The sequence below is a fragment of the Limulus polyphemus genome, unplaced genomic scaffold (assembly GCF_000517525.1).
Source record: "Limulus polyphemus unplaced genomic scaffold, Limulus_polyphemus-2.1.2 Scaffold1050, whole genome shotgun sequence".
NCBI classification, from domain to species: Eukaryota; Metazoa; Arthropoda; class Merostomata; order Xiphosura; family Limulidae; genus Limulus; species Limulus polyphemus.
In genome coordinates this window covers 213,994-226,968 of record NW_013666660.1, presented here as the reverse complement: position 1 = coordinate 226,968, position 12,975 = coordinate 213,994, and the positions used below count along the sequence as shown (strand labels likewise).

Genomic DNA, 12,975 nt, shown 5'->3' with positions numbered 1-12,975 from the left:
TTTTTTAATTATGTCTACGTCAGTTAAATGAAGAAAGCTCATAATTGTTTCTGTAAATGCAAATAAAATATTTTATAAACTACCTAAAACAAAATTAGTGGAATTGTTGTAACTTTTTTTTATTATAACAAATTTCAAAATGGTAAGGAATATTAGATAATATCGTTTCAAAGTGTTGAATTTGTTCTTGTAAATGAAATAAAAATGTTTTATAAACTATTTATTGAAACTTTCTAAACCAAAATTATCTTATAAGCAGAATTAGTGGAATTGTTATAATTTTTTCTTATAACAAATTTCCAAATGGCAAGGACCATCAGATATTATTGTTTCAAAGTGGAGAAGAAAACTATCGATAGCATGTAAACACCAAATTAGTAAATTATTTATGCCAACTGGTATTTCTGAAGTAGCAAAGTTCTGAAATTGTTTCTAACACGTTATATTTTTTATATGTGTGTGTGTGTGTTCAATTTCTCGTAACATTTTGAGCAACAGTCTGCGTGAAGCGACTTGATAGTTCAAAATAAAAGTGTTGCAAACACAAAATATTTGTCTACGTTGTGCAATAGTTTGTCAAATGCTGTTGTTCGCAGTATATATAGTAATTGAATTTAAACGCTTAGCGATAAACACCACTATTATCTCTAAAGCCACCTGTTTGATTTTCTGCTGAGAACTCAAACCTGTCGACTGGTTATCTTTTCTATTCTCCTTCTTAGCAAAGCTATATTAACTGAACCACAAAAATAACACGGAAAGGAGCAAGCCAAATAGAAAAAGAACGTCAGACTATCTTTAACCATGAAGACTTGCATTTCATTAGTGTGTGTGTTTTCAATGATAAACAAATGTAAGTATTTTGTATTATTTTCATAATGTTTTACGAAGTAAACGATTTTTAACTAGAACAATAACTAAGTACTTCGTTAGGGATACAAAGTCAAAGGTGTTTGAAACCTTTATCCTTACAATTAGGATCTGTGTTACAATCGATAGATAGTATGCAAAAATATGTATTATTATTAATTGCATGTTCGACTCACAAATGGGTTATGCATTGGGATGTTGGATTTTTAATTTACTATATAAAAGTAAAAACTGTTTAACGTTCCATGATCATTTGAACGAAGAGTGATCTAACTTTTACTATCATTTGTACTTTCAGGTTTGGCCTTAGACTTTCTGTGTAATTTCGAAGACCATGACTGTGGTTTAATTAATACTAACGCAGACGCTAAATGGGTGAGAAAATATGACAACATAGGAGAACGTCGAGGTGAGTATATTTTAAAAAGTAATAGTGGTGCAATTAAGAAATACTGAATTGGATAATAATTCAACGATAAAACTAAAAATGTTTTGGTCAGTGTAAATTACAAATAACTTTCACAAAAACTGTATGAAAACAATTTCTGAAAAGGTATAGCAATAGTACGAAATACCAATAACTTTCTATCCCCAATACAACAAAAAGTTACTGATATGAATACATTTCTGAATTTCAATAAATGTAAAATAATATCGGTTCAAACAATAAAATAGAGTTGTAAGTCCATAAACTTACCGCTGTCCCACCGGAGGAGTTTAAGACGATAGTTAACTTTCACGTGCGACATAGTGTTAATTTGAGGGCATTACAGAATGAGTAGTTAAAGAATTAGATAAAACCTTTCGATAATAACAGAAAAATGAAATGCTGTCAATTAAAACTTTATTTATTATGTCAAATTTTATTTCCTGGCTTTCTTGAGACTGGCAGCATAACCGTGCAACAAATGTTTTCTTGAATATTCTAATATGATTTACTTATAAATATCTTAATCTAATTATTATCTTTAATTTCAGGATTTTTCTTGGTTGTTGACGCTGTAGAATCTAACAATAATGTGGCTACAGTAAAGACGCCATATTTTAGTTCGAATGAGGTCGCTAGAGGGTGCTTGTCTGTTGACTACTACATAAATGGTGTGGGGGCTTACGAATTGAGAATAGACGGAGAAGATTTTTATAGATTTAACATCAAATCAGTATCTGAAAGTTATATCTATTGGCGAAGTGCTCAAATAGATATTGATTTAAGTTTTCAAGATATCAAGGTGAGTAAACTATTGCTTAAGTTTGAACTATTTAATAATCCTAAATATTTGACAGAAATTTATTTTCTAAAGTACAGGAATCATGTAGTAGACATTGTTATTTTAAAAACAATTATTGTTTGTCTCGTATTGCTTAAGACAGTTTTTTTTTAATATTAATTTAGCGTCGTATAATTCATCATGTTTGCAGATATTATAGTTCATACTTTGTAAAAGTTCTTGAACAACTTTATTAGTTTGTTAAAATTCTTAATCAAAACTGTTAGTAAAAAACTATTTACATATATTAAAAAAGAAAGGCGATCTTTACACTTAAGAAAAAATTTTATTATCGCACGAGCTGTGTGACTAAGCACATGGAAATCCCCTTAGTATAAATAACGTTAATTTTATAGTAAAATAATAAACCACAACTTTACAGTAATTGTTAATTCTTGTTCGGAAGAACCGAAAGGAGAATAATACAAGATTGCATTTCATTAATATTATATTAACGTCAAAATACTACTTTATTAATAACAACGCGTATCTAACGTAGCTGGATGTTAACGGCAATAATGTTATCTACTCTGAAGTAGACGCTTTACGTTAACGTAGCACACTAACCAAATGTTAACGTTATACTGCAGCAGGCATCTTTATCAATATAAAATTAGGAGCCACTGTTAATTTGTCATCTTCAGGCCATCACAGTCTAATTCAGCCTCGTAGTCAGTGTATGATACGTGCGGGGTTCTTTTACCAAAACTAAGAACCGTTTTGCTTATGTTTTTTGAAGGTGCATTGCATTTACACTAACATATCAGAAAACAGAAATTAAGTTTGATGATCTCTCTTAGGTACCAAGCTTCTAAAAACAGTCATTTTAATTATTTCGCTAGATTACCTCTTAAAATTGTGGTATTCTCAATAATAATTAATATTATTCCTATTAATAACCATGAAAATTAGAAATCATAGTTGAATGATAAGACTTATTCCGAATCTAACTTAGCCTGAATAAATCACCAGATTTGGTTACCTTTCTCAATGGTGAGTGATCCATCACACTCAGGACCGCACAGAAGTTAGGTGCCCAGAGTAAACTTAAAATATGGAAGTTCTTTCTACAAGAGCCACACACATACAGATATATAGGTCCTTATATATTGTATGAAATCGTTTTGAAAGTTAGTTAATTAATCAACATGTTCAATAATGCTAATCAAATTATCATGGTGCATTTTCACACAAAACATAGATAAGCTCAGAAAATTCAAAGGAAAAGCCCCCTCCAAGCCGATACTTCACCAAATGCCAAGACAGTTTAAAAAGTATTTTTATTTTAGTGGCCCATCTTATAAGATTCATATTCTTCAGTCTTGATCTAATTGTTTTTTTCTGACCCATTTTTTTTTTATTAACACACAGTCCGCAAGTTAATGAGACTAAATGGTATAATTTTTCTAAACTGAAAATGTATTTCTGATAGATACTTCCTCTCACATACTTTTCTCATTTAGTGCTGTCCTCTATATGCACAAAGTTTTCGCCCGCAATTAGCCTTGATACTTCCACCTACCCCACGTTTTTAACGTGATACAGCCGCGCTGTAACATGCAAATAACCATGTGGCAACCCTTCACCAATAAGAGTGCGACACACCCTCCTGGTATAGCTGGCTCCCTCTATACTGTATAATCCAATCTTCACTTCGAGATGAGGCAAAAAATAAGCACTGAAAGTAGGGAGTGGTAAGTGTGGAGGTATCTATCAGAAATAAATTTTCAGTTTAGGAAAATTACAACTTCCGATACGATACCTTACCTCATCTAGAATCCCACATTGACCTGGTGGAGAGACCGGTGCAAAACTTGCCTAGATGAATGCCCTTCGGAAAGCATCCAAAGAGAGCACACCCGTGGGAGACAGCACCACATCTGGACCAGGTATACTCTTTTGCCCATTGTGAAAATATTCCAGTCCAATACCAAGTGGCATCGGGTATTTGTCTTTCAGTCCATGGTAAGAGGAGGATCCCAACCATTTGCACCTCAGGCTTGGAAGCAAAATGGAAGAACAACTTCCGTTCTAACCACTAAAGCAGGACATATGTGCAAATGCACTACACAACAGAACCAGGTGGCATTGGGAATTTATCATCTAGTCTGCAGTGGGATGAGGGCTCGCAGCTGGAGGGGTTAACTGCACTTTCGTGGAACATCTACAGTTCATAAACAGGTGGCACTAGGTATTGTATGTTTGGTTCATGGTAGGAGGCGGGTTCACACCATATACACCAACAGAACACCACTGCTCTTCTCTCAACTGAATGGGATTGAGCACACTCAGGCAGATGCCTCCCTGGTCCACCACCCCAGCAAGCTAGGAGCTGGTTGGTAAGTGGCAACGACTCCAGTCCTCCACTCAAAGAGTGGGGGGGGGGATGCAGTGGGAAGTGTGGAGGAATGCAATGAGTAACCATGAAACAAACCCTATTTTTAAAAGCAAGCCAGTCCTATTTTTTCAAGCAGGATCAGAGGGATGGGCAGCTATCCTGACACTGCTTTAATCATGATAGTTCATGAGTTGGTAGGGTCTAGGAGGATGAACCCAATAAGAATCTTGTGGAGCACCCTATCTCAACAGTGAGTGTTACAGAAAGGATATACAGTGCAGATTTATGGATTAGTATACCCGGACAGGCAACACTCGCCACAGAGCAGGATCCAACATGTATATTAGTGACCCTGAAAGGAGAGTAAAGAAATATTAAGTTACCCGCTTACAGTTGAACTGAGGTGTGGAGAATGACAAGAGGCAGTATATATTATCCAGATGAGGAGGAGATGGCCACATGATGAAAGTAATGGGAAATGCATGTATTAGATGTGGCCCACATACCAGCCAGAATGATTTCCTCCAATGGACAATGGAAACGGGCAGCCAGGGAGTAGTGCCAGATCTGATAAGCTGGCGAATCCATCCCATATGGGTGGGAGGGGAAATATCACAGACAGAGGAAGGGTTCTAATGGATAAACAAGCGGAAACGGGAACCATGTGAGCAATATAACATCACAGAGCACAAACTGGACAGAAGAGATGATCCAAATTGGAGCACGAATATAAATTGGAAATGGAAAGTATAGAAATATGGATGAATGTGACATCATATTCACGAGCTGCCAATGTCTTGGGAGAAAAACTGATCTGGATACAGGAGAACATAGGAATGGTGTTAAAGAACACGTGATATGTCGATGGTGAAAACATCTGACCTACAATGACCACAGGCAAAAAGAAACAAAAAATAGGTCTTGAAGGACAAATGCTACAGGGAACATATGGCCATGTGTTTGATAGGAGGTAGGTTAAGAGCATGGAGAACAAAAGTGAGGTCCCAATCAGGAATGGGCATAGAATGACGAAGATGAATGAGATGAAAGGAATGAAGCAATAGGGAAAGGAGAACATTTGATGGGAATGGGAGAAATGGAAAATCATTGTCAAACAGTCAGGTAACAAATTCAGACAAATGAAGAACAGTAGGACGAGAAGGGATCCATTGTGTAGAAAACACCGGTGAAAAACACTATTTTATCTGATACACCAATGAGGAGGAAGGTCATATGGTATGGGAAGGAATAGAAGCTCCTTGTGAAGAGCCCGGACCACCTTACATGGGACTGGACAAATGCTATGTGCTATAGTTGAAGTACTGATGTTCAGAGAGTTACCATCCTGATCATCTTACAGTGGCAAGTAAGCTTTATTGAAACTTCCTCAGCCACCTCTATTGACATAACTCGTGCAAATCATGGTGAAAATGGACTGAGGAAACAAATCTTGTATGGTGCAACATGTGTAGCCACTACTGTGATTTGTATGGGATTTTGGAATGGAGTATGGGTTTTACTGCCTCATAACCTGGAAATTAGTGCAAATTTGGCCATAGTGGTGAGCATTTCAGATATAGTATGGAGTTCAAGTTTTTAACCAGAATTAAAAAAAAGAAAAGAGTGTACCAGAAAAACTTGTTTGGGAATCAATTCATCAAACATGTCTCCCTGTCCCACAAACAGGGTGTTAAACAATAACTTATAATTTGGGGTGTCTTTAGTTGGGTCTTTGGGCAAGTTGCATGTACATATTATAAAAAAAAATGAGTTAATAATAAAAATATCATAAATTATTTTTACAAACATACACTAAGCATTACATTTAGTTGTAATTCTTTAGAAACAATTTGTCTGTTATTGTGTAAGTGTACAATTCCTTAATAATTGTTCTCTTATTGTGTTTTGGCCAAACACATCATCCAGCTATTATTTATGCTGCCTGAATATGAAAAACTATAGCAATATCAATCTAAGATAATGCAGCAGCCAAAGCCTTCAACAGTTACCATAAGATAAAAACACATACTTGTATTATTAATCATTTTATCTTCAAGTTATTACTGTTTACAAAAAATCTACAGTGTTTTCCTTAACCCTTTGGATGCTTTAATTGGATTTATTCAACTTGACATTTATGGCCATTTTGTGCAACAAGCAGATTTACCTCACGGTGTCAAAAAACTTTTCCTCGTAGTGAGACAATCAGGATACTAGCACATCCTTGAATTTCCCACCTTACATCACTGGGCAAAAGTGCAACTAGTGGATTTTGATATTGAAATAGTACTGAAAAAGGTCAAATTCTCAATTTCATTTTTTGGTGGATAATTGACACTTTTCAAGAACCTACCCAATATTTAATTACACACTCAAAGAGTTAATCTCAAACACATATGTTATGTAATTATGATGAAAGCAAGTTACCTTCAAATTACAGACTTGTTTCTGTATTATTCACTATCAGTTGGACCTCTATACTGAACAATTCTTTTTTTTTACTTCTTACAACACTCAGTATAAAAAAAAGACCAAATAATAAAAACTACTATCTTTTTGAAATAAAATACAGAAGGGACTCCAACAGTAAATTGTGGGATTAAATGCAATATTGATGGTATGTTTGTTTACAAGTTTTGAGAGATTTCTATGTTATTACAGGTCCTGTAACCAACAATCATAGACCCACAAGCATTTAGGTTCATAAATAGTTCAGAAAACTGTGTTTAAATATGTAACCTCTAACTGATTATAGGATAAACCCTATCCAGTGTTTAAAACAATCTTTCTCTCTGAGCAGTTATCTTATTGTAAAAGTAATATTTGTTGTAATTTATAGTAACATTTGTTAAACACATGTTACTACATTATCAAAAGCTATCTCGCTTCAGACTGAGACAAATAAATAAATGTAGCTACAGTGAGATAAACTATGAAATTATAAAGATATGGCTAAAATAACCACTGATCACATCTTCCACACAATTCACTCCTCAATGACACAAGTATTACAAATATTAAATGCTACAGAAATGTTATTTTTTTTGTGAATGAAACCTACTACAACATAATATCAAGTGATAATAAAGATTTCTACCAAGCAAATACATTTCTGTGAGAAGTGTGCTAACTGAAATTTCAGTTTCATATCTATCCAGTACAGTTTTGGATGGTAATAGGAATCCATCACATATGATCTAAGTATGTAAATATCAATTAATACTTTACTTACCATATTTTATAAATTATTTTTAATTTTAATTATGAAATTCCATAATAATTTGAAAATATCTCTTTCAGTATAATGTATTAACATAATGTTTTCATTTCTCAAGTTTTACTTCATAGCAAAGACGAACAATATTGGACGTGGAACTATAGCAATTGACAACATTGGTTTCAAGAGAAGAGCCTGTAGTGTGCCATAAAACTGTTCACCTACTATGCCTGGGTTGACTGGGAATATAAGCATGATAGTTTTTCAGCATTGCTTAAGTGATATACTGAAGAACAGATGACACTGGAAATGAATGTTCTTTCTATTACAATAAGAATTTTTTGTCTCTTAATTTTTTCCACAAAGAGTAAATCTCATATATAAAATATTCATCTTGCACCTCTTTAAGCTTCTCACTGAAATTTACTGAGTTTTTACTTATTCAGTTCAATGTCATACATTATGCACATAATGAAAATAAAGTCTTTATAGAATAAAGTGAAGTTATTTTAATCAGACTAGTTCAGACTAAGAAAATGTCATTTGTAGTTAGATTTGTACATAATGCTATTCACAATTTAATATAAATTAATTTGGAATAATAATGACCAGTTTGTTTTTCTCCCTGAAAGAAAGAAAGAGCACAATATTTAAAAGTGTTACACTTTTTATGTACTCAATACAAATACATGTTATATGGTGATGAAAAAGGTTATATGTCTTGATGATGGATATTTTTAGCTAGCACTACATAGCTGACAATCTTCTACTAACACTTTAAAAGGGACAAGGTTTCTGATAAGAGAGGATTACATTGGTTGCTGAAATAGTAAATAGTAATTATCACTGGTCAGTACACTAGTGAATAAGAGAAGACTGTTAACAGACAAGAACAGATATTCTTATTGGTTACTTGGCAACAATCATCCTTGCTGGTCAATAAGATAATGAAAAGAAAACAGTAAAATGATCACATCACAAGAAGTTATTTTTACTGAGCAATAGGCTATAATTAACTTACTGGACAGTTGAATAGAGTATAACACATAGGTAAGTGGAAGGTAATACACTAATTAAAAAATCTGTATTAAAATTTATCCTTACTAATTACTGACAACAATCATTTTGCAGAGTCAGTAGATTGGTAATCTGGGAAGTAAATAACAGTCATCACACAAAGAACAATAGTAGTCGGTTGATGGGTAACTGAAGAAGGGACACTGGCAATAAGTCAATAGGCTATAAGTGGAACTAGACTAAATGACAGATGGTTATCTGCCATCACGACAGAAAGAAGTTTTTGATAGTGCATTATCAACTGGACATAATGATTTTCTGAATGAGAATAATGGATGTCAACATTATCAACCTGTTAAAAACTTGTTTACAGTAGGTAACAAGTTACAGATAGTGAAAACAGATCCTCCAAATCCATCACGGTCACATTAAAGTTTTCACACTCATCCGTGTTTATTACATTCCTCATGATTGTAATGCTAGATAAAAGATCAGTGACGTGAAAACATATTGAATTCTGATGAAATGGAAGCTACACAAGAAGAGATGGTGTTGGTTTCTTTCCTGGCCAAGCTTCCTTTGCATATTTCTTTTTCTTGGGTTCTGACGGTGCCTCAGGCTCAACTCCTGGTGCATAATGGGCAAGAGAAGCAGGAACCATGGGAGCCTCTGTGGGTGGGGCTAGATCTACTTCTGGGGCAGGATTAGGGAGGTGTAAGCCCAGTTTGGCAGAAAGAGAAGGTGAAAACAGTGGACTCACAGCTCCATGCCCTGGTCTTTGGAAATGATCATGCCAAACATGTCCATACATATGTCCAGCTTTAGACACTACATTGTCCAGATTTTGATCAAGTGATGTACTGTTCACTTTCTGCTTCTATAGTAAAAAGAAATTACCTGTGAATGCATGGACAAATTTTTTTTATATATTTTTCCAAAAATAAGAAACATGTTTTATAAATACAAAAAAAGGCCAATGAGTTATTAATACTATAATCCTCATATGTCCTGGCATTATACTGAATACCACATTTAAAATGGTTAATTTATATTATTACATACATGTTATTATTATCTATTGAGTATAATGCATGAGATACTCAGCTTACAGATAAAAAAGTGGGGGGAAAATAAAGTAAAAAACAACATTAACCAAAAGACATATTTTGATTCAAAACTATATTTCAGGCAAAGACACCCTACTTCAGGTGAGTGTAAATCAAAATATAATAGAATGTGATCTAAACTCTTAAGTGTAGAGTAATAACATAGAACAATTCTAAGTGCATGATTCAAAAGGCAATTAAATTTACACAGGTAATGGGGAATATTCCAAAATGAAACATGTGAACACCTTTAATATGTTCATCTATCACAAGACAACTAGTATCTACTGCTTCGTAGACTACAACTCAAATCATCTCACTTCTTCTAAAAATGTTATTCCAAATCATAGATGATGCAGTTCCATTTTTCGAAGAAGGCTGAAAAAAATGTTATGTTTTTTCAAAGCTACAGGTTATTCTCAATACAATACAGTTATTCTGTTAATGCACTGCAAAGGTTATAATTTTCCTATACTGAAAATGTATTTGTGACAGGTACTTACTTCTGCTCACATATATAACTATTATCCTTCAGTGCTGCCCTCTATTTGCAAAAAGTTTTTTGTATGCCACAAGACTTTCACTCCCACGCACCCCTTGATTAACATGGTTTAACTGATTCTTACATGTAAACTACCATGTGACAAACCTCCACCAATAGAAGTGCAGATAGTGAGCGATGAAAGTATGTGGAGTGGTCTACATGCCCACTTGAAGAATTTCCTCCAAAGGATGATGGAGATAAGATGCCAGGGAAAAAGTAATCTGATGAGAAGAAACCTGGAATAAAGTACGGAAAGACGGAGACAAGGAAGAATAAACCAATCGAATTAAAACCCGAACCCAATTGGTAAAGGGAGAGAAATCACAAACAAAGGATGGCTGCCAAGGAATGAATAGGTGGGAACAGTTATTACAGAAGGAAGTGGGAAATATAACAATGAAGAGCACGAATGGGACATAGAAGTCTATTCGGACCAGATCAGGAATAGAGGTGGGAAATGGACAGGAAGAAAATCAGCAATAAAGAGGAATTACCCTCCCGTGCTGTTGAAGTTTTGGAAAGGAAAGATCGATCCGTGTAAAGGAGAATATAAATCGAATGGTACAGAGTTCATGAAATGTCACTGGCAAACAAATCCAACCAACAACATCCACAGGCCAAAAGGAGAAAGAAATATGCTTTAAGGGATAAATGAAACATGGAACAAGATGATAATGATTCAAATGGAGGTAAAATAAGGCAGTGCAGCATTACATTAAAATCCTAATCTAGAAGAATAGAATGCCTAGCATGTCAAGTAATCCTGAAGGAACACAACAATAGTGATGAGGTATGAGGTAAAACTTTATGGTCTTGGGAAAAATGAAAGGTATGGAATAAGGCAGCCCGATTACCCGCAATAGAGGAGACAGAAGTACCCTGATCAAATAACCAAGTGAGGAAATCCATAATAATTGGAACAGTAGGATGAGCAGGGGGAAAGCTCCCGACCCAAAGACCAACAGCGGAAAATGTTCCACTTACATTGATAAACATCTATGGAGGAAGGGTGATTGGAACAGATATCCTCGCCAAGAACTGAATAAAAACCAGGTGTGAAGATGAAACATAGGAAGAGCTAGATGAACTACCCGTGACCGAGGTTGATATAAAAGAAATGGAGTTATGGGTAGAGGCAATGGTTTAGCAGATTGGATCTGAAGCAGCCATAGAAACCATGGCTGGGCAGGCCAGTAAGGGGCTATCAGAAAAACTTGACATGGAGTGGTGTGCATGGGTAGGAATGTTAGCTTTTCTTCTCACTGTACTCTAGTAGTCCAGTGATCTAGGTTTTTACTTTGGTGTCATGGTAGTTTGTTTGCAGGGACTCAATTCATCTGATTCATATATCATGCTGGTGGATAGCTCGTGCAGAAGTCATATGGGAGGATATACATAAAGGAATTTGTCTCTCCAATCTTGACTGAATGCATCAACAGCCAGTGCAAGTGGATGAGGTACCACAGACGAAAACCAAGGTAACTTCGTATTGAGTATTGTGGCAAGTGCATACAGGTCCATGCAGTACCCCAGCAACTGCACAACCACAAAAACTTGAGGATCTAGAGACCACTCCGTCAGATAAATTTTGTCAGAGTGGGGAAGACAATCCATGACAAGGTTGAAAACACCCAGTACATGACATGTAAGGAGATGAATAGAAAACATTCGACCACAAAGGGAATGAGAACGGGTGTATCCCTGGTGACTGATGTACGCTACCACTGTACAATTGTCAGAATGAATCATAACCAGAGGACTGCTGGCAAGATAAAGAAAGTGATATAACGCATGATGTACGGCAAGAAGCTCCAGGATATTGATATAGTAAGACTACTCAGTATGAGACCAGTGACCTGAAGCTACTTGCTACTCGGCCCATGCCCCCAGCCTTGAAGTGAAGTGTCTGTGAAAATATTCCGATTTGGATGATGTGGAAAAATGGAACACCTGCCAATGTGTGTGAGCCTTGACAAATTATCAATGCAGATCATCTACAAGGGAAGGAAGAAGGGTAATAGGAACATCCAAGGGATCCCAGGCAAGTTTCCATTGGTCGTGGAGAGTCCATTAAAGAGATCTCATGAACCCCATCCATAGGGATAAGAGCTGCCATAGAAGACCACATCCCCAATAGAGATAGGACCTCACAAGCAGTAATAGAGGGAGCAGTAAGGGCACTGAGAACTGCCAGCTCCATCAAATAGGGTCGAAAAAGAGAAGGTTGGGCTTGACTGAGATGAGTGTCGAAAAAAACACCCAAATGGATAAGATATTGGGTAGGAACAAGGAAGAACTCCAACTTGATTAACCAACCAACCCCCAAAAGAAGCTGGGTAGACTCCAGCTCGGAATGAGCCAGCAGTAGCCAGTCATCAATGTAATGGTGGAAGTGCAACCCTCAATTGTGCAGATGTCCGACAAAAGCCTTGATCATTCTACAAAAGACATAGGGTGCCAAAGGAAGCCTGAAAGGGAGATTGCAAAATTGATAAACCACTCTATAATGAATAAACCGAAGATAACATCTCGGCATATGAAAATATGTAGATAAGCATTTGAGACATCTACCTTGGTCATCCATAAGAAATGACTTCATGGTAAAGCGAGGTAGC

At 35.6% G+C, this 12,975-nt stretch overlaps 2 protein-coding genes across 2 annotated transcripts in view; one reads left to right on the top strand and one right to left on the bottom strand.

Moving 5' to 3' along the window:
- The first annotated feature begins 704 nt into the window (after positions 1-704).
- Positions 705-8,102, top strand: LOC111086372. Its single transcript, XM_022388948.1, has 4 exons — positions 705-853; positions 1,169-1,279; positions 1,849-2,099; positions 7,812-8,102. The coding sequence occupies exons 1-4, from the start codon at positions 805-807 to the stop codon at positions 7,902-7,904; spliced, it is 504 nt and encodes a 167-aa protein (XP_022244656.1). The 5' UTR covers positions 705-804; the 3' UTR covers positions 7,905-8,102.
- A 240-nt stretch (positions 8,103-8,342) lies between these two features.
- Positions 8,343-12,975, bottom strand: part of LOC106461871 (nuclear inhibitor of protein phosphatase 1-like) — a 28,473-nt gene continuing 23,840 nt past the window's right edge. Inside the window, exon 5 of the mRNA XM_022388947.1 lies at positions 8,343-9,587. Coding sequence (XP_022244655.1) covers positions 9,243-9,587 — 345 coding nt within the window. The 3' untranslated portion in view covers positions 8,343-9,242. The remainder of the gene's footprint in view (positions 9,588-12,975) is intronic.